Below are 26,216 nucleotides of genomic sequence, written 5' to 3'. Positions count from 1 at the left end.
TTCACACACACACACACACACACACAGACACACACACACACACACACACACAGACACACATTCAGACATATGTAGCCACATAAAGTAACACACACCAGCACACACACTTATATATGCACATGGACTCCCTTCACCAGTGATCCCAAGGGCCGCAGCGTAACATCTGGAGGAGCCAAGGGAGGGAGGAAAGGACAGAAAAGTAGAGGAGGAGAAAGAGGGAGGTGGTAGTCAGGGAAATACAGGAGACAGGGAAATGTAAGGGATGAGAGAATAGAAAAAGGAGGAGGAGAGGGAGGTGCAGAGGGAGTAAGGGAAGACATAGGGAAAGGTGGGGGAGTAGAGAAGAGTTTAAGTGTGGAGGAGGTGAAAGAAGGCTGTATAACTGGTTAGATGAGCGAGCAGAGTTGTGGAAATTAAAAGTGGAAGAGGAAGTATAGCAGAAAAAAATGGAAGTGTTATTTATAAAAACAAGACAGGGATCACAGAACAGAGGAAAGCAAGGATTGAGGAGGAGGAGGAAAATGAAAATACAAGGTAGACGAATTACAAGGTGGTGAAGGATGTGAGTGGCTGTGACAAAAAAGAAAGAAAAAGAATGAAAGTGTAAAACATGTAAGAGAGGAGAACAGAGGAAAACATGGTGAGTCGCAGGATCCTTAAAGGCTAGAACATCCACTAGAATGGACAGAGCAGCTGACTGAGTTATGTTGGACAAGAAAGATGACCCTCCTACAACATAGGTGATGTGGGAGCAAACAAAAAAGAGGGAATTAGGTAAAGACTAGGAGATAAGAGGAGAGGAGGAAAAATCAGGAAGGGAAGAAAATAAAGGAACAGCATTGGAGAAGAAAGTGAACGAAAGAGAACCTGACACCCTGTGAGTGACAGACATGTCTGTCTGGAAGATGTAATGGTACAGAAAGAGATTTTGTTTAGTTTCTTGAGTGCATATGTTTGTGTGTGTGTGTGTGTCTGCCAGGCGGCGCGCAGGGATCTAGCGAGGCAGGCCGCCTGCGCTTCGTACCCTCATTCCGTCCGATTGCCATGACGACCCCATTAATCAGCCAGGCTGGCACAGAGCAGGGTTCCCAGCCCAGCCTGAGATCAATACACACACACACACACACACACACACCCGAGCGCACGCACACACACACACACGCACAACAATACATCCACAAACTAAAGGGCTGGGAGACTTTAGGCAATAAAGAATGGGTGGAATGATGAATATTAAGGTGAGAAAAAAGTTAACTTAGTAATAATGAGAGAAGATAAAACAGACAGGCGCAGGAAGATAGAGAGTCACAGTCTTAATGTCACTTTTGAACATAGTTCATTAAGTGTTTCTGTCATCACTTGTTCAGGAAACAAATGACAGGTTACAAACTACAGTCGAATATACAGGAAATATATTGGAATTCAAACTCTTTGAAGTTTGAATTTGAAACAGCAAAGAGATAAAAAATTCAATCAAATATTTAATTAAGTATTATAATTATTATTTATAACTATTGTTTTTTATTATTAACTATGGCATTCAGTAGAGCACATACCTCCATAAAGGCCCAATTAATTAAATCAAGCTGCACCAAATTCCACACACTTATAGATCAGTTCCGTAAACATGATCAAGATCAATCTATTGTTCCCTGGCAAACGAGTGAAAGTATTGAAAAATCACTGTGTTTCATCTCGAAATGTTAAAAAGCCCCGATCCGGAGAAGCACCCACATTTTAAGATCCATTCAGTTTTTGTGAAATCTTGCAAAAAGATCCGTGCAGAGGTGAGAACTGTGAAATCTGTGTGTTTTTTTTTACAAATTCAAACAAATGTACTTATTTCTTGAGCTGATGGTGAATGTTCAGCTGGTGATTATCAACAGCTGTTTATCTCAGGTTTCAAAATGTCCTTTTCCCTTCCTTTGCAATAATTGTTGTCCTTTCAACTAACGTTTGTTGTCTATCTCTAAAACCTTTATTTCAGGTTCAAAACAACTGCTTCAAAACTAATGTTCGGGTTTGCATTACTACGCGAGACACAGATGTAACCAAACCCTATCACACCCTGCTCTTTGAAAGTTTGCTGGGAACGCTGTGTCTCATTTCACTTTCTTTGTGTATTCCTAAACAGCAGGGAGCGTGTGGAGAAGGCAACTGCGTGACAAATGACCGCCACCAAAACAAGTCTATGCCATGTCAATGAGCCTCACACACACACACACACACACACACAGACTCACACACAAACACAGCGTTCCATATCAATGAGAAGGTGAAAGGTCTCCATTTACATCTTGTATTAATTATGAGTGACAAGCCAAAGGTCACAGTGGGAGAAGAGGCCACTCATATGGACAGAATATAGATCTACACTTCTACCTCTTCTTTCCTTCCGCTCTTCTCCCACCTTCCCCCAATCTATCACTCTGTCTCGTCCCCCTTTTGTTCCTTCACTTCTCTTTTTCTCCCCCCTCCACTTTTCTCTTTTGGTCTCACTCTCTTCTTTTCTCCATCTTACCCACTCTATTAACTCTGGTGTTCTTTGTTCCACTCTTCTCTAAGTATTTGTCCATCGATGCCTTTACCCCCTTTATTTTTGTCTCTCCTCTTTTCTCTTTTTGTCATGTTTGAATCTCTATTCTGTTTTGACAAGTTTTGTTTGTTTCTTCTTTTTTCCTGAGAAAGAAATACATCTATCTTTCAAATGATAACTGCTGCACAAGTGGAATCATACAAGTTTAGAGCTTCATTGTGGCAGGTGTGTGTACACACACACAGACACATGCTTGCACACTGAACACACAGGTGTGTGGTAGTGTGCAGAGAAGATGCAGCCACTGTTCACGGATATCTCATTGCAGCTTTGGGTGAACTTATCCTGCTTACTGAGCTGCCAACTCATATTTATGGCAACTGCTATCAGTGGTGTGTGTGCACAGTACATGTGTGAGGGTGTGTTTGTCTGTGCACGTGTGTTTCTGGTTTGCGGTGGCTTGCTCATTGTTTTCTCAGAGCCCCAGAAATGGCACAGAATTGTGGGAAGGGCCCTGGAGAATAGCCGGTCAATGGCTGTGTGTGTGTGTGTCTTTAGGCCGCTCACTGGTAAACAGATGGCACCAGGACCACAGGTAGAGTCCAAATATCTGAACATGCACTGCACACACACATACACAAACTGCATATAACCATATATTTGTAATTTATTTTGGAATTTGATCATGTATACGGCCCTCATCGAGAACTGTTCTAATCCACCACCATTTACTGTGCTTTGTACTGTATGTGTGCATTTACCTCCACAGTGAGAGCAGTAACAGCAGTTGAGTTGAGCGTCGGGTCCTGTTGGTGCTTCTCATAAACCAGTCTATAATGGGAAATGAGACCGTTGGGCCGTCTCGGTTCACTCCATTTCAGATGGACTGAGTATGCACCTGTCAAAGTGCACAGCATGTGGGACTGTTACAGTACAAGTGCATTTTCATGTGCCAACAGCGTTTTCATGTGACTTGGTGAACTCACCGGTGGGTGTTACAGAGGGAGGAGCCATATCCTGCGGTTCGGCCTGTAAGGTCTGGGCTAAAGCCCAAAGGCTCAGTACTGAGCCTTTGGGGTTGTGGGCTTGAACCCTGTACTGGAAGTAGCTGAAGGGCTGCAGGGTGGGGCTTGCATCGAAAAACTCAAGTGGGCCCCTGGACCAGATGAAAACCAGCAGCTCCTCCTCTGTTCTTACTGGACGCCTATAAACAAATATATCCTTCGTCATTCTTTGTTTATTTCCAAGTCCAAACATACTTTATCTTTCATTTCAAACTATTCTATGAAAGTGAGCCTATATTGAAATCACTTAATCTGTGCTAAGTACAATCAAAAAATGCACTTGAGATACGCTTCAATAAACTATATGTCATGTCTATAAAACTTTGGCTCCTAAAGAAGTAAATTATATTCAAAATATAATTTAGATGTCTTTTCGCACCATAGACCATGTACATAAAGATGGACAACATTACTGCACTGAAAAGTGAAGCCAAATTATATCGATTGCCCTCTTGTAACTGGCTGCTGTATCGGCCGTAAATCCCACCCCCACCATGTTAGCAGATGGGACATGGGTCGGACTAAAACTAGGCTAACCGTCCTGCAGTTGTATGAATCTGTCTCCGGCCACTGGCTGTCTCTGGCGCTGCAGCATTTAAATAAAGGTACAAGTGAAAACCATTTCCCTAAAGATGGATACTGTCATTTTCGGTCGTTCTTATCACACTGACGTTTTCTCCTGGAAAATGATTGACAGCTCGGACTGACTTATGATTGGTCGAGAGGGGTCTTGATACCAAAGCTTCACATTATGATCTCCACTGAGCAAATGACGTCTCAAGATGGCGGCACCTGTATCCAAGATATTTTGACTTCATATTTGTGCAATGGGTGTAAACAGAGACGCATCGTCCATCTTTGCATACAGTCTATAATGCTCCTGTACAGTGTATATTGATTATTCACTTTTGTGTGTATGCAATACGTCCAAAATATACATGAGCTATGCCACAAATAGAAAAAGTGTCACGATGTAAAGTAAGTGATCTTAAGTATTTTATCTTATTATACTTCAGAGTACTGAATTCCACATATTTGTAGAAGTGAAATAAAGAATGTAACACCACGTCTCCCGTTGTGTATAAGTGACTGGCTGATGTAAGCACCCTGATGTCTCTGTAAGCCCCTCTGTCTGTGATTACGTCGGGTTTTGGGTGTGTGTCAAAGAGAGAACGAGGTAGATTTTGCTATTTTATCCAAGTCCCTGTCTGCCCGAGTCTGATCATGCCAGGTGTGTGTGTGTACCGCTATGCTAATGTGTGTTTCCTGAGGAGTTAAAGGGCTTAGTCTGGTCTGACCCTGCATACAGATCACACACTCTGGTCAACAAGCAAACCACGACCTTCAGCATGCATTAATACACACAAACACGCACACACATGCAGACACAACATACGCAGATTGTAAAACAGACACTCGCCTGGAGACGAATGACTACAACTTGTGGTCTTCTGTATGTAATGTACTATATGTGTGATACTTCAGGCTCATTAGTGTTGTAGTGTGAACATGACATATTACAAGGAATGAGGACGTGTTTTAAACTTGGACTTTTAGCTGCTACATCCCACTACATTCTTTCTGGTGGAATGTTGAATGTCTCCCCAGGAAAATCATCAATGGCTGAGTAAAATTTGGTTTCCACTACTTGTCTGTTTGTGTTTGTTACCTGTATATGTAGTAGGAGGTGATGAGTCCATTAGGTCTTTCGGGGGGTAACCAGTAGATCTCCAGGACATTGGCTCCAGTTGCCTTTATTGTGGGGGGTGACAGACCTTCTGGAGCGCTCTCCAATGTCCTAACTGAAACAGCTTCTCCTACACCACACCCCTCTGCAAGAGCAAAACAAGAGCAACTATCACAAAACACAAATAAATATACTCTAGCACAACTGATACATGATGTCAATACATTGGTTTATCCTACTGATAAATCTGTCTCTTCTTTTTTCCACAAACACTCATCGGATTGGTTTCAAACTCGTGTGTGATGCTAAAGCCCCTCATATATTTTAAAATGCACATGTGCACATCACATCATGAGTATATCTTTAAAGCTTCTCAATCATCATCATGGTCATAGTATCCTCAGAAGTTGTACAAGGGTACGTAGGCAACTGGACTTGTGTCTCTTGAGGACATTTCACCTCATCCAAAAGGCTTCTTCAGTTCCCAAGCAAGTCCAGTTGCCTACGTACGCAACTTCTGAAGACCTCATGAGTAAAATCACATTAAGTTGTTCTGTTTGTAGATGGAACCTAATACTTGCCATCATTTAGCATTTTGCACACAATGCCATGCACACATTGGGCAAACATTTAGATTTTGCAAAAACATGGTTCCTTGTATATTTACATATAGCATCCCATTGCTTTGCTACTGGCTGCATCATCATCTATCACAACACAAGATGCAATGATTCGATGCATCTAACAAAGTTTGTTTGGCGTACCCAGCTATTTCATTTTACAGGCCACACAGAATACAGTAAACTTAGCTGCTTTAACTACAGTTTAAATCTACAGTAGCTGGCCTCTTTCCAGACCAAAGTCTTTGTTCAACAAAACGGCAGCAATGTTACGCCAATCACAAACAGTTCTGCTATGTTCACTAGTCAATACATCAAACAGTGTATGAGGCTTTGATCTGTTTTCACAACTTTGTTCACATCCTTGTTTTTAACTTCTTATCACATACAGATGATTGTATCAGTGGAAAGATATTCACCAGTCTGACAGGCCTGTATTCTGATGTAGTAGCTGGTGAACGGCTCCAGATCGGTCACAGTGAGGCGCAGGTCTCGCCCAGCATGATGGATTATGGCTCTGTCATTTCCTGCGTTAAACAGGATGTTGTAGTTTACAGGCTGGCTGTGATCGAGCTGAACTGTGGAAAATGAGAAAGACACTTGTTATGACAATCATTAGTTGGTTACATAATTTTGGAAATACATTTATAACTGAAAGAAAAAACTGAGATAAGGGTTATAATTTAATTCCTGCAAACCAGACAGACACATCAAGCTGACCCGTCATGCTGCATACATGGATTGTGAGCATGTCTTTACCAACAAACACCATTTACTGTCACATCCATGAATGTAGATTTTTCAAACAATAGATGAATAAATAAACAAATGTATGTTAAATTTGAAATAGCATTTTATGGGATTACACAAAACTAGTCTATAACATAAAGCACATAGTGAAGCTCAAGTACAAAAGGGCATTTTACTGTTTTAGTTTTTAGACCATAACTATAAATTATAGCTATTTATTTGAACTCCCAATTTATAAGAAAAAGTTGTTTCATTCGTATTTATTTATACTGCTTTTATTTGTTTTCCTCATTTTTACTGCTTTATCGCTTATGTGGCCAATGATCTTTTAGTCAACTGCCTTGTCTGGTTTAAGTTTCCTTTTTTTTAATCTCTTGTTAAGCACTTTGTAACATTGTTAAGAAAAGTCCTATAGAAATAACAGAGTCAACATATCTCTTTAAATTGTTTTCTGACTGACATTACACATTGTGACTCAGGTTGAGTATTAGTTGTTTCCCATTGACTGTTGCAATTTCAAAATAAACTGCTGCAAACAGCCTCTTTTATTTACTTGCTCTCACAAAAGAATAACCTAGCAACAAATTTGTCAACTTTCCAGACAAAGCTTTGCTACTTTCCATAGAGCAGCATCCCCAGTGTTGCCCTGAGAGTTTGACTGTGTGACGGCAAAAGCTGTTACCAGACATTCAATGCAACTCCGAAATTATCCAGATATTACACAGAGGAGCTGAATGTGTGAAGACAATCGTCCATATCAGTTGAACTGGACATTAAACAGTCTTGTCCCCTGCCAGCTCCCTGAGACAAAGTCTGTGTAACGTTCAATTACAATGATGGGCAAACAAACAAAGGGCTGAAACCGGTTGAGAAGACAGACTGCAAATATGATGCAATGACATCATTAATATGTTTATTAGCATCAGGCCATTCCACACCAGTTTCTAATACGTCCTCAATTCTGCACAATGACCATAAACGGTGCAGCAAAACACTGGTTTCTGGCACTGTGGTCTCACAAATAGACAAAAACACACTATTGTATACATACAGAAACACCCACACAGATACACACATGAACTTAGACTTTGTTAATATTCTCACCGGAGGTTTTTCCATAATTCAGGCCTACTGTATTGTGATGGGTTATTCAACATTCATGAACTCTTGATATCTTGAGAACGAACTGATTACCAGACAAATGAAAGACTTCAATTATTCACCCCCAACTCGCATATGCACACACACACACTGACTCCATCACATGGGGCTTTTTATATGAGCACACTTTAGCTGCGTTAATACACTTTCACACAGTCCACACACAAACTGACGGATGTGCGTGAGCACACACAAAAGGGTGAAAGTGCATCTCCTTGTGATCGCTATGATGCTCATCCATACAGGTGTTAATGTCTCTGTGATATTTACAACCAAGCTGATGCTTTAACATTTTCTGTTTCTTATATCTGATGGTTAAAATTACAATTGCATATATAATACACTTTCTTCCACACACACACCACAATAGAGGCCTTTTCAGTAGCCATACGTCAGTGCTTTGGCAGTTAGTGCATGCATATGAAGACACAAACACACAAGTGCATATACGTACACATCAGACACCCTGTCAGAGAGTCAGGCACGCACACATACACAAACACACAAGTCGAAAACACTCCAGACTCTGGGCTCAGGGAGTTAACCAAGCGTGAGAAGTCAGCCGATATTTCCTCACCTTTAAAATCAACCCGTAATGACGATAGAATAGGCCTGCCTATGGAAATATCTCCACAATGACATGCACACACATATGCACACATGCACGCACACTCACAATCTCAAATACACACGTATAAGGATGCATGCATAAACACAATCACAAATATACGGAAAAAAAAGACAAAAACACACACACACACACACACAAATATGCACACCCCTACACACACAGTGAAGAGTCTTTGCTAGTTGGGCCGATAAGCGGTTTCTGAGATAGGAAATCAGCCTAATGAGAGAGTAATAGTCAATGATAGATGGGTTAGGGCAGACAATCACTGCCCCATAAGCATGCATCTCAGCCCGAAGTGTATGCTCATGTATGCCTGTGTGTGTGTGTGTGTGTGTGTGTTTGTGTCCAGGTCCTGAGAGGCCAGAAGGTGAATGGAAAACTACTCGTCAGGGTCTTGGTTGCAGTCTGATGAATTTATTCACATGCAGGAAAAAAATGTCTCTCAAGTTTAATATAGTGACTATTTTTTGTTGTCTCATGAAGCTCCAGTTAATGCTACAGGCCATATTTTAGTATTGTGACTTTACAGAATGATTTTAACAACTTGATATAGAATTTTGACACTATATGTATCACATGTAGCTGTTTCTAGTTTCTGGTTCATGACTGTCATTCTGTGGGTCTATAATAGACTGTATATAAAGATGGATAGTGCCTCTCCACTTCTTCCCACAATAACTAATTATAAACAAACTTACCAGAAAAATTAAGTGTTGTAAGAACAACTTAAAATGACAAAAAAAATATTTGACATGGGCTTTATAGTTTGATCCGTGTCTCATCATGAACATGGAGGAGGCAGGGTTTATAACCTTCAGTGAAGCCAGCCACCAGGGGGCGATCATGACACCTTGGCTTCGCATTTGGGGAGCAGTCATGTCGTCCATCTTAATATACAGTCTTTAGGGTTTATTGTATTATACAGTCAGACTGTTAAGTCAAACGCAGTCGCTGCATCTCAAAACAGAATTGAAACACTTAAATGAGTATGACTGCAAATTACCCATAATGCCACGGCAACAACTGGAGTTTGTGCAGTCATTAACAGAAGTGATTGGTTAATGAAGCTTCCAAATAACACTGGATAGAGTGGAGGAATCCACTGGTTCTTTGTGTGCTCCACCACTGAAAATTCCCATTGCTTTCTATTAATAATATAATCAGTGCTTCCTAAAAATAAGAGTCTCCATAATAAAGTGAAGATACTAGATGAGCCTAAATGTCTGAATTATAATGTGTACCTGCTAAATTGTAAAACTGAACACAGGCTTTTTCCATCCATCCATCCATCCCATTTAGATTTCTACTCACCAGGAGGGGTCCAGGCTAGGGAGATGGTGCGGGGGCCTGACACTGTCACATTGTGGGGGGTTGGAATCTCAGTGGGGCACGTAGCTGGAGTTTGAACCACATATTTGTCACTCACACCGGTCCCACCCCCTGTACTGGCCTCCAGCTCATACACATACCTGAAGAGATGGAAGGGTAAAGGGGTAAAGAAGCAAAGAGATTGCAAACGAGGGGTCTTGTTGATGATGAAGTGAGAGGAAAAGGCCGAGGTAGCTCAGATAACCACTCGTTATACCTGTGTTGAGTAGAAGAAGCATTACAGAATGACAACATCAAACCTTATGGAGTATACGAAAGCAGACGTCAGATTCCACTCCTGTCAGACAGGACAGAATCTGAGGCTGCAGTTGACACAGGCCTGGTCAGATGAATCTGGATTTCTACTGAGGGACTCACAGTCAGAGCCTGGCACTAACAGCATGGATCTATGGACCCAGCCTGCCTTGTGTCAACAGCCCACGCATGATGGAGGTGCTGGTGGTGGTGTAATGGTGTGGGGAATGTTCTCTTGGCACACTTTGAGCCCCTTAACACCAATCAATCATGGTCTGAAATCTACAGCCTACTTCCTTATCTTCTAACAGTTTCTTCAGCATCATGTCACAAAGTTAAAATCATTTCAAACTGTTTCCTGAACATGACAATTAAACTCTATTTGGATCATTTTGTATTTGGCCTGAACCACCACATAGTGCACTGACTGCAGTTGTAGGTTGTTGCTATAGACCTTTCATTATTAATGAGTTACTTGAATGATCCGTGGCAATACCTAAAAAAAATCTTTGACTTATAAGCTTCAGCGTTGTGATTCACAGATAGTTGGCATAAATATTAATAATAAAAAAAGAATCCAAAAGAAATATCGAGAAAGAACTCTAGACACACAACTCTAGAAAAACGAACACAAAGAGATCAGTGTCCCCTGCAAACTTCAGGAATGTCTGTCCATGCGGCTTTGTGTTTGTGTGTTTGTGTGTGTGTGCGTGCGCTGATACAGTGACTAAACTTGAGGCCCAATCTTTCTCCTTCTCTATCATACACCTTTCTCTCTCTCTCTCTCTCTTTCATTTGTCTTGTTGCCTCTCTCGATCCACTCTGTACCGCTGCTGCCCATGACATCATAAGATAGATTTCCCTTTTAAGAGCGCGTGGCTGGCTGGTGCTAAAGCTTACATTAGCTGTGTAAGTGGGCCACCATTTAACATTAAAAGCCTTTAATTTGCTATAAACTCCGGCACACCTGCATTAATAGGCAGCAGCGTTGGGTTATTGTTCCTGCGCCTGGCGTTTTAAACAGGAGGCCATTGGCACATCTGCACTGGGTTAGAATACAGTCAAGAAAAGGTGTTATAAATACCCACACGCACGCACGCACGCACGCACACACACACACACAGACACACACAAAAACATAAATAAATGCACCTCACTGAGAGACCAACTGAGAGATAGAAGGAAAAAGAGATAGTGATAGAGATCATGACAGGAAGAGAGGGACGCAGTGAGAGACTGAGTGTGATGGAGGGTGAGAATTTTATCATGGCATAAGGTTTCAGTGGGAGAATGAATTTTAACACTTCATCACTCCAAGATATTTACTTCAATGTAAACACCGCCTTGGGATATCAAAAGTAAAATACTGTGTGTGTGTGAGGGAGGTAATTGATGAGTGGGGCATTTGCATCTGTTTGACTGTGGTTGTGTGTGTGTGTGCGTGTGTGTGTGTCCTGCGGGGCCAGCCAGAGGGAATAGGTTAATTCTCTCGTCATCTTAGACACTTCCTGGGCTGCCGAAGCAAAGTGACAGCTAATCAACATTGTCATAAATAATCAATGGCCACTTTGAGCAGTCTCACGCACAGACACATGCACACACACAAAGAGGCATGCGTGGGAACACACACACAGGAAAGCCAAGACACACACACAAGTGTGCCTGGATAATGGGGCCGGTGCTCCCTGTGTAATTCTTGGTGCAGGACTAAATTGGGAAAAGAAGGGAAGGAGGAAGGGAATGAGGTAAGAGGGGAAGGACAGGAGGGGAGGCAGAGATAGAGAGAGAGAGGGGGGGGGGGGAAGAAGTGAATAGGGAGCGAGACAAGTGATGAGAAGCGAAGGGTCGGGACGGAAATGCCTTCTGGCAGACTATCTGGAATTAGGGAAAATTAAACGTCACACACAAATACAGTCCTATCTTCTTCCTCCCTTCCTTTCTCTTTCTCTTTCACACACACAGAGGAGATTGGAGCACTGCAGGGTGTTATCCCAAGAATTCTATTTGGGGTAAAGAGAAATTGTCTCGGGAGAGAGAGAGGGCCGCAGAGTGAGAGAGAGAGGGCTAAGGAGAGAGACAGAGAGAGAGCGAGAGAGAGAGAAATACAGAAGAGGAGGAAAGGTGAGGAGAGAGAGGGTATCATTTTACACCCCCATAATTAAAACAGAAAATCCATCTTAGGAAAAAGACACGGATTAGTAAAGGTTAAATGAAAACAAACAGATAAATAAAAATCTACGCTCCAGTGCTGTCTGTAAGCAAAAAGCCAGATCTGATTTGTGATTTTAATGCATGTGCGTGTGTGTGGTAATGTTTGCGTCTGTCATTGCTATGTCAAATATTTGCTCATTAAATGACACAAACAGACATATACAGAGTGCAGTCCTGAGAGAGAGAGACAATAGGAGAGCTTTCAAAACAGGGTGACCCTGATATAAAACACACACAAACACCCATGTGCAGGCACAAATGGGAACAAATTAGGAATTACAGGAATGATTAATTACGAAGCTACAAGTGAAGTGTGTTTATGCATGTGCGGCTTCTACACACACTTCAGTACATGTTTGCATTCACGTGTGTGTGTGTAAAAAGCGTGGGAGTGCATGATGTCCACCTGCGGTTTGGCAGGAGTCCAGCATCAGTGTAATTCTGGTCACGGTGGTCTCCAGTAAAAATAGTGTGACCGTCTCTCTTAAGTCTGAACTGGGAGATATATCCATTAGGCTGCGACGGTTGATCCCAGTACAGTTCCACTGTAGATGTGTTCATTATCAAGTGTCTGGGCCTCGACCAAACACCTAGAGAAGCAAAGAGGGGAAGAAGAGAAGGGCATGAGCGATTTTACTTTAATTACATATTAATATAATTAAAATAATTTTAATTACATTATTACTACATTCTTTTCATATCTTGTACATTCTTATGTTTTTTATTCTTTATACTTTTTGGTATGTGGCATAAGTTCTTTCCTCTAATCAATCAAATTCTTATTATGACCTATTATTATGACTTTTATTATAACCGTGAACTGTGAATGAATCTATTGCAGCTCATTCTAAATACACAGTTTACCTTCTGTTTATTTCAAATAAGATTATTATGGCGCTGCCTGAAAAGTAAAGTACATCAAGTATTTTTCTTTCCTGGTACCAAAGTGTTCAACAGCACATCTAGAGTATTTTTCCTTTCTTAGCGAGTAGTGAATGGTGCCTTGTGACTTGGATTAGAATAAAATCAAAAGCACGAGAGAAGATGTGATCGGAAACGTGAAATTCAATATTCAAGAATTACAATTTTTGAACACAAAAGACTTTAATTTAATGCATTTGAATTAAGATGTAATTGTTTACCAATATAAAAACACAAACATGTAGCAAATATGTTAATTCATATGGCACAGACAGATATATTTCAGATAAAATGATGTGGTGGCATTGTGGCTGACATTGAGACACAAGGATAAGGGTGGGGAGCGGAGGAGAGGAGGTGCTTAAAGAATAAAAAAAATAAAAGGCCCTTACAAAAATAAATAGAGTGAAAGACAAAAGATCCAATAGTAAGGAGCACAAAGGGAAAGAATGAGATATTTAAATGGAATAGAAACAGCAAAAATACGGACACAGAAGAGGAGAGATAAATTTGCAATAGGAGAAACAATATGTAAAAGAAGCCGAGTGAAGAAGATGGGAAAAATAAGAAAACTAATGTGGAAGGAAAAGATCAAAACAGTGGAGTGAGACGAGATAGAAGGCAAAGTCAGGGAGAGAGAGAGAGAGAGAGAGAAGTGGATGAAAAGAGGAAAAATTATCATGATTGTGGTTTTTCAATATACAAAAATCTATAAAGCAATTTTAGTCAGGAAAAACAAAACAAGGCTTAATTTCTCTGCCAACAGTGAGGAAGAGGAGAGACAGAGCGAGAAAGGTGAAGTGTAGGGCGATATGGTAAAGGGAGACCAAAGAAGGGCATAAGAGGGGGAGGATTCAAAAAAGGAGAGCAGTGGTAGGGGAGAAGAGAAGTGAGAAAAGTGGACAGGAAGAGGAAAATAGCTTAAAGAAGAAATCTAAGAAAATGAAAAAAAAAATTTATAAAAAAACTTATGAAAGTGTTAATGATTTGGACGTGAAATCTATTTAATGATCCAATTATATATTTAGAACAATGTTAAAAGTTTTTCCAGGAATATATATATATATATATAAAATAATGTGCATGTGTGTGTGTGCCTGTGTGTGTATACCAGCAGGCGAGGCTTGCAGCGTGCGTCCTGTGGAAGGTGAGCTGCTGCCACATCCAACAGCTGTGCAGGCGACCAGGACAAAACTGTAGTCTGTGTATGGCAACAAACCTGTAGCACACAAACGTGTTTTAATATACACTACAAAAATCACACAAGGATCAATAATCAATTAACCACACACAACTATAAAGTTTCCATAAAATCAAATGGACAGAGGGATGTATACTGTTCAAAGACAAAGTGGAAGAAAAGACAACCTGAAATAAAAGATAGAGAGAGAAGGAGGGAAAACCTTTCCAGCCCGTATCAATCGCTCGCTTCCTGACGGCTTTCTTTCTTTCTCTCTTTCTGTATCACTCTCCCTCCCTCTGTTCTTTCCACACTCTCTCAACGGATGGATCCATATCTGTCGGTGTTAAATTATGCATGCCATAACTCAATAATGAAACAACGTAAAGATGGGCAGCCGCGGAACTGACATGGGATAGGACCGGTCCAACGCTGTAATGTCATCAGCTTTTGATCTATGATAATTATGATACCTTGGTATGCGTTTAGGCTACAGCGTCCAGACATGATTTATTTATAGGCACCTGCAGTCTAAAAGAAATCACATAGGGACTGAATGGTGTTTTAACTGCAACCACAGGAACTCTGATTTGGGTGTGATATTGCATGCATTATATTAAGATTTAAATACGGAAAGCTGCTCAAATATCTTACATCTTCTAACTTAAGTTAGAACCAGTTTCTGGATTTTCCCTTCACATATGCTTCCAGCCTGGCTCCTAATGTAAAGTGGATGGATGAGGATGAATGGATGGATGCAAATCCTTAATGCTGTTGTGGGGGTTGACTGGATATTTTATGGTCATTCACTTAGTTGACAGGCTACAACAGCTTACAAATCAAATTCCAAGGAAAATGAAGGGAGTGAAACGTCTATTTCAAAAGGATGACTGCAAAAACTGACTTTGGCACTGCATAATACATGGTGTGTAACTCTTTATTCCTTCTTTTTCTGCATTACTTTAGGTTAGGGAATACATTTTTTATATCATTAAGGATTTCTGATGGATTATATAGAATTTTAATGTTTAGAAATATCTACTAAAGGCCTAAAAATACATACTAAAAAACTATTTTCAAATAACAGAGAAGTGGCTCTACCTTTGTATGTATAGTAACATGGGCAGTGAGGGACTCTTAACTACCACATGGTCATGAAAGGATTACATAAAAGTACAGCAACTATAATCTAGCAGAGAAAAATTACCACGCATAAAAAAATTAAATCAATATGATTTTGCCAATAATATAAATTATCTATTTTTATTTCCTGCTGTGTGTATTTGGAGATTGAAAGACAGACAGGGACACCTACTGTGTGTCTCAGCTGCTGTGGCTTAGACACGTCACTACCCATCCTGTGTTGACAGCAGCGAACATACACCCACATGCAGGAACACATGCACAGTCATGTACACACACACACACACACACACACACACACACACACACACACACACACACCCTTGACCATTGACCAAAAATAACCTTTTTCTTTCTTTGAATACAAATTTATTAATTTTTTTGTGATTTTTTGTGATTTAATGAAGACAAACTATCTCCATTTAACTGCCTTTAGTCTGAACTTGTCTCAAAAGGTGACAGACCCACCCACAGGCACCACTAATGCACAGTGGAGTGCTTCCTCACGGCTTCCTCACGTCTCTTTCTACTGCTTTGCCTGCTTAACATGCCTTGCAGCCTGCCATGCTTAACCCAACCTCTGATCAATGTGCATGTGTGTGTGTGTGTGTGCGAATGTTCCGACAATGTTGCCCTGTGTTCGGGTTAAATAAAGAAAATCTGCCAGCCATACGAAAGTACTAGTGTGGAAGCGTAAGGCTCTGTTACACTATTTAACTGTGCAACTAAGCGTGTGTATATGCATGTGTGCACTCTAGCAGAGTAAATGATATCTACACTGCAACTGATGTCATTTGTTGCAACACTGAATAAAGCACTTACCCTTCAGTACATTTTCAGACAGACAGACATTATGTCCCTATGAGACTCAGAGCTGGGCCGACATAATATTTCGACCCCAGACCGCTAGTAGACAACTTTATGGGGCAAAGAGGACATGAAGCAATGGCTTCGGAACTGATTAAAATGTGGGCATAAACAAAATAACCAAAACTTACTTGTCTCCTATATTAATTGCACCGAGAATTTAGTTTGGGAAGTGCAGCTGACTGATTGAAGGACATGATAGTAAAAGTTGATTTGTCTGTTCTACCTTTAATGAAATGAGAACAGAGCCAGAGACTGAGTCTTACTGACCCCAAAAAATATCTGAAGCATCCGCTGATTCTCCAACCACTCCATGTCATACCATCTTAAATGTGAATTAAACAAACACAATTGTACTTCTCATCTAATACATATGCAGATGCATGCAAACTCACACACATACACCTCTGAAGTGTTTTAGATATGTTTGACACTCCACCTGAAGAGGGCAGTGTTGTTCTGCTGGAGAAACACCACCAAATCGACAATGGAGTGTGTGTGTGTGTGCGTTTGTGTGCGTGAGTGCAAATTGAACGAAAGAAAAGGAGAGAAACTGTAAGTGTGTGTGTGTGTGTGTGTGTGTGCACATTCCCAAATGTGCATGTAACCATTCATACCATGCATTTGTTGTAATGAGCTTGATTACTGAGAGACAGACGAAGCTTCAATAATTTTAACAGTGATCACCGGGAGGTGAAAAACCAGCGTAGGGAGTTCTGATGTGAGCAGCCAGTGGCTCATCAGCACGGAGTAAAACCAGGCTGTAACTTTCATCGTAAGAGCCGGACCCAGTGGAGGTTGGTCAGTGTGTATAAGACAGAGAGAGGAGCAGAAACCTTGGCGGACTGAGAGTAAAAAGTTGGTGCTTACATTTATGTAAAGAGATTTGAAACAGTATTTTATTGACAGTTTGCTGAGTCCTGTGTGCATTAGAGAATATGATAGGATGGTGGGCACAGGCCGCAGTGCCATTCCCGTTAGCTGATACACACACAGACAGAGAAGGAGAGGGAGAGAAAGAGAGAGAGAGAGGGAGAGAGAAAGCAATGTAAGGAACGCGGGGCAAGAGAATAAGAGCAGAGAGAGAGAGAATGTGAGGTCAGCTGAGAAAAGACATGAAAGAGGGTGAGAGAGAATGAGAATAAACAATGGAGTACAAGATAGAGTGATCACACATTCTGTCGAAGAAAGAAAAGAGGAAGAGTCATTAACAAAAACTTCTCGAACTGCTGAAAGAACAGACGCATCAGGAACAAGCAAGAAAATGAAAGAAAACAACTCAGAAAGAGAGGGAGAGAGACAGAGAGTTAGGACAGAGCTTTGATAACACCTCCTCTAAATAATTAAGAGTTTGACTTCCTGTCTGTGGAGACCTAATGCAGAGACCGTCTGGAATGGAACAATGAGGTCAGGTTCTCACGCACGCACGCACGAACACACACGCACGCACAGACACACACACACACACACGTATAATATATTAGATTCTACAAACAGATGAAGTCAGACAGCAAATATAGTATGAATGTGTCTCTATATTTTTTGGGTTGAGATGCAGAGCTTAAATTCTTATTTTAACTATGTTGAATCATTGAATAATATATTTCTAAAACACATTTTTTTAAGCTAGATTTTTCAACTGAAAAGACAATTCAGTACTATATTAATCCCATTAGTATATTCAAAGGAAAATATTTTATCTTAAATTAGAAAGTAAAATTGAAAATATGTACAGTGGCTATTACTGCTTGTTATAGTCTCTTTTCATCTGTTGACCCTGAGAACAAACATCTACCTCTATCTTGTTCTCTGACTACATCTCTGTTCGTTTCCTTCATGAAGACAACAGAGGTGAAACAGAGTTGGGGCCTGAACAGGGGAAAGAGTTTTGACAGAATCGACACAGCTGAGTAACATGGAACCAACGTATTTCAAACAAACATGGAAGTTACAAGTTACAGAGTGCGATTGTTAACTGGGTAAAACTCCTTGTGCAGCACTGACACTTTTGACAGATTCAGAACCGATACATGATAAGAAAGGTTGTTTTCTATCACCTCTCCTCCTTTCCCCGTGTCTACATGCCTGCACCTATACCATGGACCAATCAGAGCACGGACTGTGGGGGAAAGGCATTAATAAATAAAAGAACATACTCTATTCCCTGCTGTTCTGAATTAATAATGAGCCTACAAAAGACCAATTAAACACATGATTAATGCCATAATCTATATAATTGCAGGCAATAATTAATTGTGAGCTAATGATAGCAATACTTAATATCGATTCACATGGGGTGTCTTTGTACAGTAGTGCTTAATTCTTTCAGTGAAGTGTCTCTGTTCACAAATGTGAAAACCACCATTAATAAGAGTCTATTTCTTGCTTCTCCTGAGGCCAAATGTTGATAAACATGTTATAAAAAGAAGCAACAACATTTGTTTTTAATATTTTTAGATCCTGACATCATGGAGGTACAAGCCTAACTAGTTAGAAGCAGCAACACTATTCTTGACGTAAATGTTGATTTTAGGGCCATAGAGACATAAATCAATGCTTGTTGAAGCTCCTCCAAGCTGACATTTGGGAACTATACCTCCAATATAAAGCAACAGGTCCTGTCAATTAAATGCACTGTTTTACTTTCTCATCTTCATAATTTTAAATAATAAGACTGACTTGTTTATCACGAGTGATACACATGAATGAATAAAAGTTGTCTTGATACATCTTTCTTTGGCCCTACGGATACGCCATTCATCATATCACATAAGTTACAACACTGTGATTCACTCTTAGATCGACATTTTGTGGCTAAAAGAAAAAAAATCACATTACTCCAGTTTCTGTGTATGAGTGACTGAGTGTGTGTGTGAGCTCTTTGAGTGTCTGTCTCTGAAAGTGGTGAGATCCGTTGCACAGATGCAGAGAAGATGAATAATGGCGTATTAAACATTAAGGATGAGGGTGTAGCGCGGCAATTATTTCTGTTCATATTTCACTGAAAACACTTAGTTACATCCATCCACCTTTTCATCTTCCCCACTCCTTCCTCCCTTTCTCCTCAAAATACGTAGGCAATGCATCTTTCATTCCTTCGGTTTGTCAAAGTTTTTTTTTGGTGACTCCTTATCTAATTTTTTTTAAATTGCTCCCCCTCCGCCCACCACTATTTCTATTTCACTTTCTACTGAACAGTTTGTGCATTTCAACAGCTGTGATTTATTGGTGGATATTCATTACAGTAACACTGAATAAGAACAACATAGACAAACACTTGAGTTCATATATGAACTATCTGTGTGTATGTGCCTGCATGGGGATGTGTGGGTTAATGAGTAAAAGACAGACATAAGATAAGATATATAAAAACTACATAAAGCGGAAATATAATATATATTTATAAATAGGTAGAGCACATACCTACAGCAAAGCCTAATAGTACATTAAAATTCAGTCAAGCAGCAATGAACTTAAAGCCTGTTAGTCAACATAAACTGAACTAATGCTGAATCTGTTTGGTTAACCTGCATTTTAAGTTGATTTCTCAGCCTTTATCACAGTGAAACAGAAAGAGAGAGTGAGAGAGAGAGAGAGAGAGAGAGAGAGAGAGAGAGAGAGAGAGAGAGAGAGAGAGAGAGAGAGAGAGAGAGAGAGAGAGAGTGTCTGAGTGTGGTTTTGGCTGAATACGCAGGGTTCTCCAGTGTCTCACTGGGGTACAGGGGAATTTCACACACGCATGCTGGTTGCTTACACTGGCACATGGGGCTGGTACAGTATTACAGCACATTACCATCTCTATTTGGCATTGTTTGCTTTGCCTCATGCCTACACATACAAACACACGTGCTTGTGTGCACACAACTCCTGACCATGCAAGCCAACCACAGGCACCATGGGAATAGTCTATTGGCTACTGGCACAGCTGATGCCTGGTCCGAGTCCAAGACCGAGCAGAGAGGAGCTGTGAAGGCTCCAACGACTCTCCGCTTCAAAAGATGTCACCACTTATTGTTATATGTAGAAATGTGATATTTTTTAAGTGGACTATTCTGGTTCTAAACAACAGTCTGGTTCTGACTTGTGTGATCACATTATGTAATAATATATTCTGCTGTTATTTCTCTGCTATGTGCTCTGGTCTTGTACAGACGAGTAACATTTGTGTACAAGAGCTTCATGCAGATGTTTGTGTCTGTATGTGCTTGTTTGTGTGTGTGCCCCCCCCCCCCCCCCCACTCACAAATCACCCGGTCCCGACACCATGTTTGTGTGCAGATCTACATTATATTAACTCCACACAACACTTGTGTTTGTGCCCCTGCTTTACTTCTGAGTGTTTTACAAGAGCGCTGGGACACAAACTGATTTTGTTGTGCTGTTTGTTTACCCACTTTTGTTCCTTCTCAAGTCCGTATGTATGTGCGCACCTCAGTTTGCATGTGGGTGTGTTTGTGTCTGTGTGAGGGGTTGAACCAGAGAGAGAGCTACGGGAATCTGGTGTCAACTCACTCATTAGACGGCTTCCACAGACAAGCATACATAAATAAATGCATGACAAAGGTATAGAGAGAAAGGGGGAGGGTTGGACAGGCAAGAAGAACGGAAGAGGAGAAGAAATAGAGTTGTGTAGGAGAGGAAAAGATGATGGGTAGCGGGAGGGAAAAGGTGAGGAGGTGAAAGGAAGGGGAACAAAGTGAGAAGGAAAGGAAGAGACCAAAAGGTGAAGAGAAGTATCAAAGGAGGAGGACAGGAAAGAAAGAAAGAAACAGAAGGGTGATAATGGAGAATAGGAGAGTCATGAGAGAAAGGCGAGGAAAGGAAAATGATGATGAGGATAACAAAGCAGAGGATAAAGAGGAAGAAACAGGGAGAGAAATGTATGCATATAGTAACCTCATGATACAACAAGTATCTTACCAGTCACAGTATAATTTCTGGGTTGATCTGTGTGTGTAACTATGGTTCCAACACGGCTCTGGTTCAGATGGTACCGTTGAATGACTCCATTGGGACGAAGAGGTTCAGACCAGCTCACATGGAGAGAGGACGGACTTACAGCTGTTACCACCGGAGGCGGTACGCCCTCTGGGACCCCCTGGACTGTGACTGCCACCACCTTAACACACACAGACACACATGTCATAGAAAACTCATGCAAACAGATACAAACATAGGGAAACACATGCACAAAATCCAAAACACATTTTACAGAATGTAAAAAAGGCTGATAACAGATGGATTTCTGCTGTGGTAATTTATGAATGTAATTAACTCAATCCCAACCTAATAAAAAGCTGCATCCAGTTTCAGGGCTCCTCTTTCTAAGGTAATAAAAACGTTGTTGACAGCAGAAGACATTTTCTCTGGTGCTGGTGTAATTCATTTCCAAAAACGTACGGCCCTGTGCTTTTATGCATCGGCCAACCTGTGCAGTTTCCAGATTCCAGAGTCATTTGAGGTCACTGTGACCTTGACCTTTGACGACTGAAATCAAATCAGTTAATGTTTCCAAGAGTCCAAATGATAACTGGTCAAAATTTGAAGAAACTTCCTAAAGGCAGACTTCAGGACGTCAAGAACATGTTTTGTGAGGCCACATTGACCTATGACCAACCAAGTCTTATTAGTTAATCCATGAGTCTAACTGAACATTCGTGCCAAATTTGAGTGAAATCTCTTGCGTTCCTAAAGTTCTTCCTTGACTACAACTAAACATTTGTACCAAATTTTTAAAGTGTCTTTGAGATATTATAGTCACATGAATGGGATGGATGGACAGATGTGTATATATACATGGTATATGTATATTTACGGACAACCCGAAAAATAATGCCTTCTGAAACATAGAAACAGAAAAGTAGAATGTGGACACCAACATAGTTTCATCTGACCAAATTGAGGAAGAATTCATGACTTATATAGCATAAACTAGAAATGCCATCAGTAGAGCACATACCTCCACCAAGGCCAAACAGTCCCCTCAAATTCAATCAAGCTGCACCTAATTAAATGCAGTTATACATGTCAGTTCCCTAAATGTGCCTTAATTTTTCATCGAGATCCATGAATTATTCCCTGGGAAATCTGAATATGTCGAAAAAACACTATCTCCTAATAGTGGAAAGAAAGTGGAAAAATCCTGGATCTGCCCGTTTATCTGGATCCACGCTAAAATGTATCGTGTTCTTTCTTTGCCCATGTTCCATCCTACCAAAGGTGCGAATATGTTCAGGAGTTTTAATAATAAACCTAAAAAGTTATCAATGGTGAGGGGCAAAAACAGAACCGCCCTAGTGGGGGTAATAAACAATACTGCATCTTTTTGAAGCATCATGAGATGTTCGTATTGGACCAGCATATGGATGTTCTATTATCTTGTTCTTACCTTCACCAAGAGCAGCATATCAGTGAGAGAACACTTTGTTGTTTCCAGTTTATCTCTGCAGAAAGCTATTCAATCACCCATTCTGGTGCGGGTATGGATATCCTGCCTTAATGACAGACTCCATTGTTTGAGCGTTTCTGCTTGACAAAGGATTCTATTGAAAGCTGTTTCAGCAATGCAACCTGGAATAAACACTTTAATTATGATAGCTGTGGTGGTTCCACTCAGTAGTATTACCAGCTGCTACAAAAAGAAAAACACAACAAAACAACATGCACCCCCCGCCCCTTATTCTCTTCTATGTTTAGATCATAATAAAAATACAGCTTTTTTCAAACAGGGTTGTGAGTGACCACCTCGTTGTAAATCCCTTGTGTCGTAGCTGTTGGCCGCCTGTGAACGCTGGTTGAATGTGGAGGCCACAGAATCACAGGGCAATCTGCTGCTAACGGCAACAGGGATATCCTGCCTTAATAGACTGTCACTAGCACTTCCCCCACCTGTCCCGCACAGTGCTATGCAATTAGAACACGGCTACTACAACTAAGTAGACACACACATACGTGCACACACAGGTATAAATGCACACAAACGTGAAGAGGTGGAAGAGAGGCAACAGCAAAGCAGGCAGGGAAGAAGAAGATAAGTAAGAAGCAGGAGAGTCGTAGTATCAGTGAGTGCTGTCACCTCGGATGTCTGTCAAGATTTTTGCTCAAATGTAAACAAAATAAAAGCCATAAACCACCTTTGTAAACTTATCTTTAAGTACTTTGGTGAACTTTACTCTGACTTACAAGAAACTAGTGTTGAGCAGCATATAGATGCAGGGACATTATACTGAAATGTGGTTGCTAAGGAGAAAGAGGCACCAAGGTAATCCGGGTTCCCTTTACTGGCTCAAATTAGACATGGGCACCAATATTCTGATATTCTGAAGACAAGTGTCTACAGAAGAACCTGCCATGTAAACAGCATTTTCTGATTACCTTCACTGGAATACATTAATCAAATTGGATTGTGGAATATTTTGAATTTAGGGATTAAGGCTGCATGATAATAAGGCAATAATGTTGTTAAATATTGTAATGACGATATGACTTGCGAGATTAACTTAAACAGTCCCTGGCTACGGACGCAGAGACCATAGATATCTCCACAGCCAGGAGAAGGCTCACAGCCCGGCCGCAGGGCCACCATGTCCAGGGCGCACACCAGGGAGCCATGCACAGCTCCACTAAATCCACCTGCTAATTTGGGGTCTTTTCATACATTTTGAATCAGTTTTTAGCAGCTCTGTCAGTTATGCTCTTCTCAGTGTCTCTATCATTCGCAATGTGCGCTGCACCAACTGCGTCAAACAAACCAGAGTACCAGTACCAGAGCCGCCATCTCCTCCCACTCCAAACATCTACTAAGTTTATAAAGTCTGCTGTTTTTACCCAGACTGAGCTTATACATGTGTCTGACACACTGTGTGTGTGTGTGTGTTTGTGTGTGTGTGTGTGTGTGTAATAGACAGAGAGAGAGCACTGTCTGTATCGCGATGACGATAGATTTTCGATAAATCGTGCAGCTCAAAAAATATAAAACTACATAGTTGAAAACATGCCTCATTAGGACACTGTTCGTCAAAGCTTACTAAAAGGGATAGAAACATGGAGGGACAGAGGAAAATGGGATTGTGAGAGACACAGAAAAGAGAGAAGGGTGAATATTAGACACCAGATGATGATTGCTGTAAAAGAGAAGCTGTTGTTTGAACAAGTGGATGGAGTGAGGATGAGAGAGGTTAAGAAAGACAAGAGTGGAGAGTTTGGCGTTAAGATCAGAGGAATGTCAGTACACAAATAGCAGAAACAACAGGACAAAAGGATGTGAGGAGGACCAATCGCTGCTCCCTCCTCTCTAAGTGACCAACGGTATTAGATCAGTACCTTCTGTTGTCACAGCAGGTGTGTGTTTGTGTGTGTGCCTGTGTGTGTTTCTCTATGCCTGTGTGCGTGAGGGGGCTGATGCCAGGTAATTGCAGTGGTGTATTAGGTTAGCCCAAGTTATCCCATAATTGGGACTGTTTGGCCAATTTTCACTGGTGTACGAACTAATTCCAACTCACTCACTCCTGTTCCACCCTCTGCTGGGAGTGTGTGCGCTTGTTTGACTGAACGTATGTATGTGTGAGACAGGGAGGCAGCGAGAGGGAACCTGGAGGACGAAGATTGAGCTTGTGGTGTAAGTGCTTATGGTGTTACAAGGATATGTGCTGGATACAGAGTTCTCCTTTTGGTCTGAATGGTCTTGTAGGCCTCAGGTACAAGTTTCCAGCCAGGCTGATTCCATAGACAATTTTTAATACAAAGCAAAGTATGGCAATAGTTGGATCTTCCTACAGAAGCCAAGTATAAGTTTTAAATCATGTTTCAGCCTGTAGTGGGTATGAGGCTGTGCCATCATTTCCTAACCATGATCCTAATGTCCTAGAATTGGGCCACATGACCCAAGCTTATATCTACACTGTATCTGTAATTCGGCCACCTAATGGTCTTTTCATGTACTTTTAAAATAAATGTTCAAGTTATGTTGTTCTGAAAGGTCACCCTAGCATTGCTTTTTCTCAGGTTTACCTACTTGGGCTTTGGCTGCTCAAGCCATAAAACAATTTAAATGGTTAGGACAACACAAACACAGATTACTGGCTGATTACAAATGGCAACCTAATTACAAGATGTTATTTATATGTGAGAATCCTTGAGGGAGTCTGCCAAACAAATGTGAAGACTGTAAATAAATAGTCAAAATAATGCACTCAACAATTGATGCTCAAAGCAGCAACAGAATCACAAAGTAAAAATATGAGGAAAAATACCTAATATTAATAATATAATATTTAGACACAATTTTTTTCTCCCTGTTTCTCTTTGATCATTGGCACTTCCTTAATTCAGTCATTCCTGTTTCGTTCATGCCACCTTCCTCACCAGCTTTCATTCATTGTATATTTTAATGTCATCAATTTACCTATAAACCTCTTATAACTAATTTAACCAACTATATCTGCATCTCACTCTATCATCCAGAAACGCCTCTAGTGACACATTTCGAACCCCCCCACCCCTTTACGTAAGAATGTACTCATCAAAATAATGAGATGTTCAATTAGCTTTAAAAAAGAGCCAGAAAGACAGTTTTCAACGTGAGCTTTCATCACCTCTAAGCTGGAAAAATTAATTGTTGTGGTGATATCAGCTCGGCTACAGCTAGAGAGATAGCAGGGGGAGTTCTGTGTGAAGCTATTATGAACACTATCACAAACATCAGGTAGGCTCAGCAAATCCAAAGCCTCGCATACAGGGGGAGAGCGGAAACAAGGCTACATAACAACTTGTTCAGACACGGGAACAGGACAGAGTGCACACAGTGTGGAAACATCACACACG

At 40.8% G+C, this 26,216-nt stretch overlaps 1 protein-coding gene across 1 annotated transcript in view; it reads right to left on the bottom strand.

The window, feature by feature from the left end:
• Positions 1-26,216, bottom strand: part of ush2a (Usher syndrome 2A (autosomal recessive, mild)) — a 192,888-nt gene that overhangs the window by 23,090 nt on the left and 143,582 nt on the right. Inside the window, exons 65-72 of the mRNA XM_061068445.1 lie at positions 21,315-21,513; positions 14,316-14,423; positions 12,690-12,873; positions 9,761-9,918; positions 6,327-6,485; positions 5,270-5,432; positions 3,523-3,740; positions 3,298-3,434 (exon numbers count right to left, since the gene is read on the bottom strand). Of these exons, the coding sequence (XP_060924428.1) occupies positions 3,298-3,434; positions 3,523-3,740; positions 5,270-5,432; positions 6,327-6,485; positions 9,761-9,918; positions 12,690-12,873; positions 14,316-14,423; positions 21,315-21,513 (1,326 nt within the window). The remainder of the gene's footprint in view (positions 1-3,297; positions 3,435-3,522; positions 3,741-5,269; positions 5,433-6,326; positions 6,486-9,760; positions 9,919-12,689; positions 12,874-14,315; positions 14,424-21,314; positions 21,514-26,216) is intronic.

Source organism: Limanda limanda, chromosome 3, assembly GCF_963576545.1.
Source record: "Limanda limanda chromosome 3, fLimLim1.1, whole genome shotgun sequence".
In the NCBI taxonomy this organism is placed as follows: domain Eukaryota; kingdom Metazoa; phylum Chordata; class Actinopteri; order Pleuronectiformes; family Pleuronectidae; genus Limanda; species Limanda limanda.
Note: the sequence above shows the minus strand (reverse complement) of the source record. Positions and strands in the feature narration are given on the sequence as shown.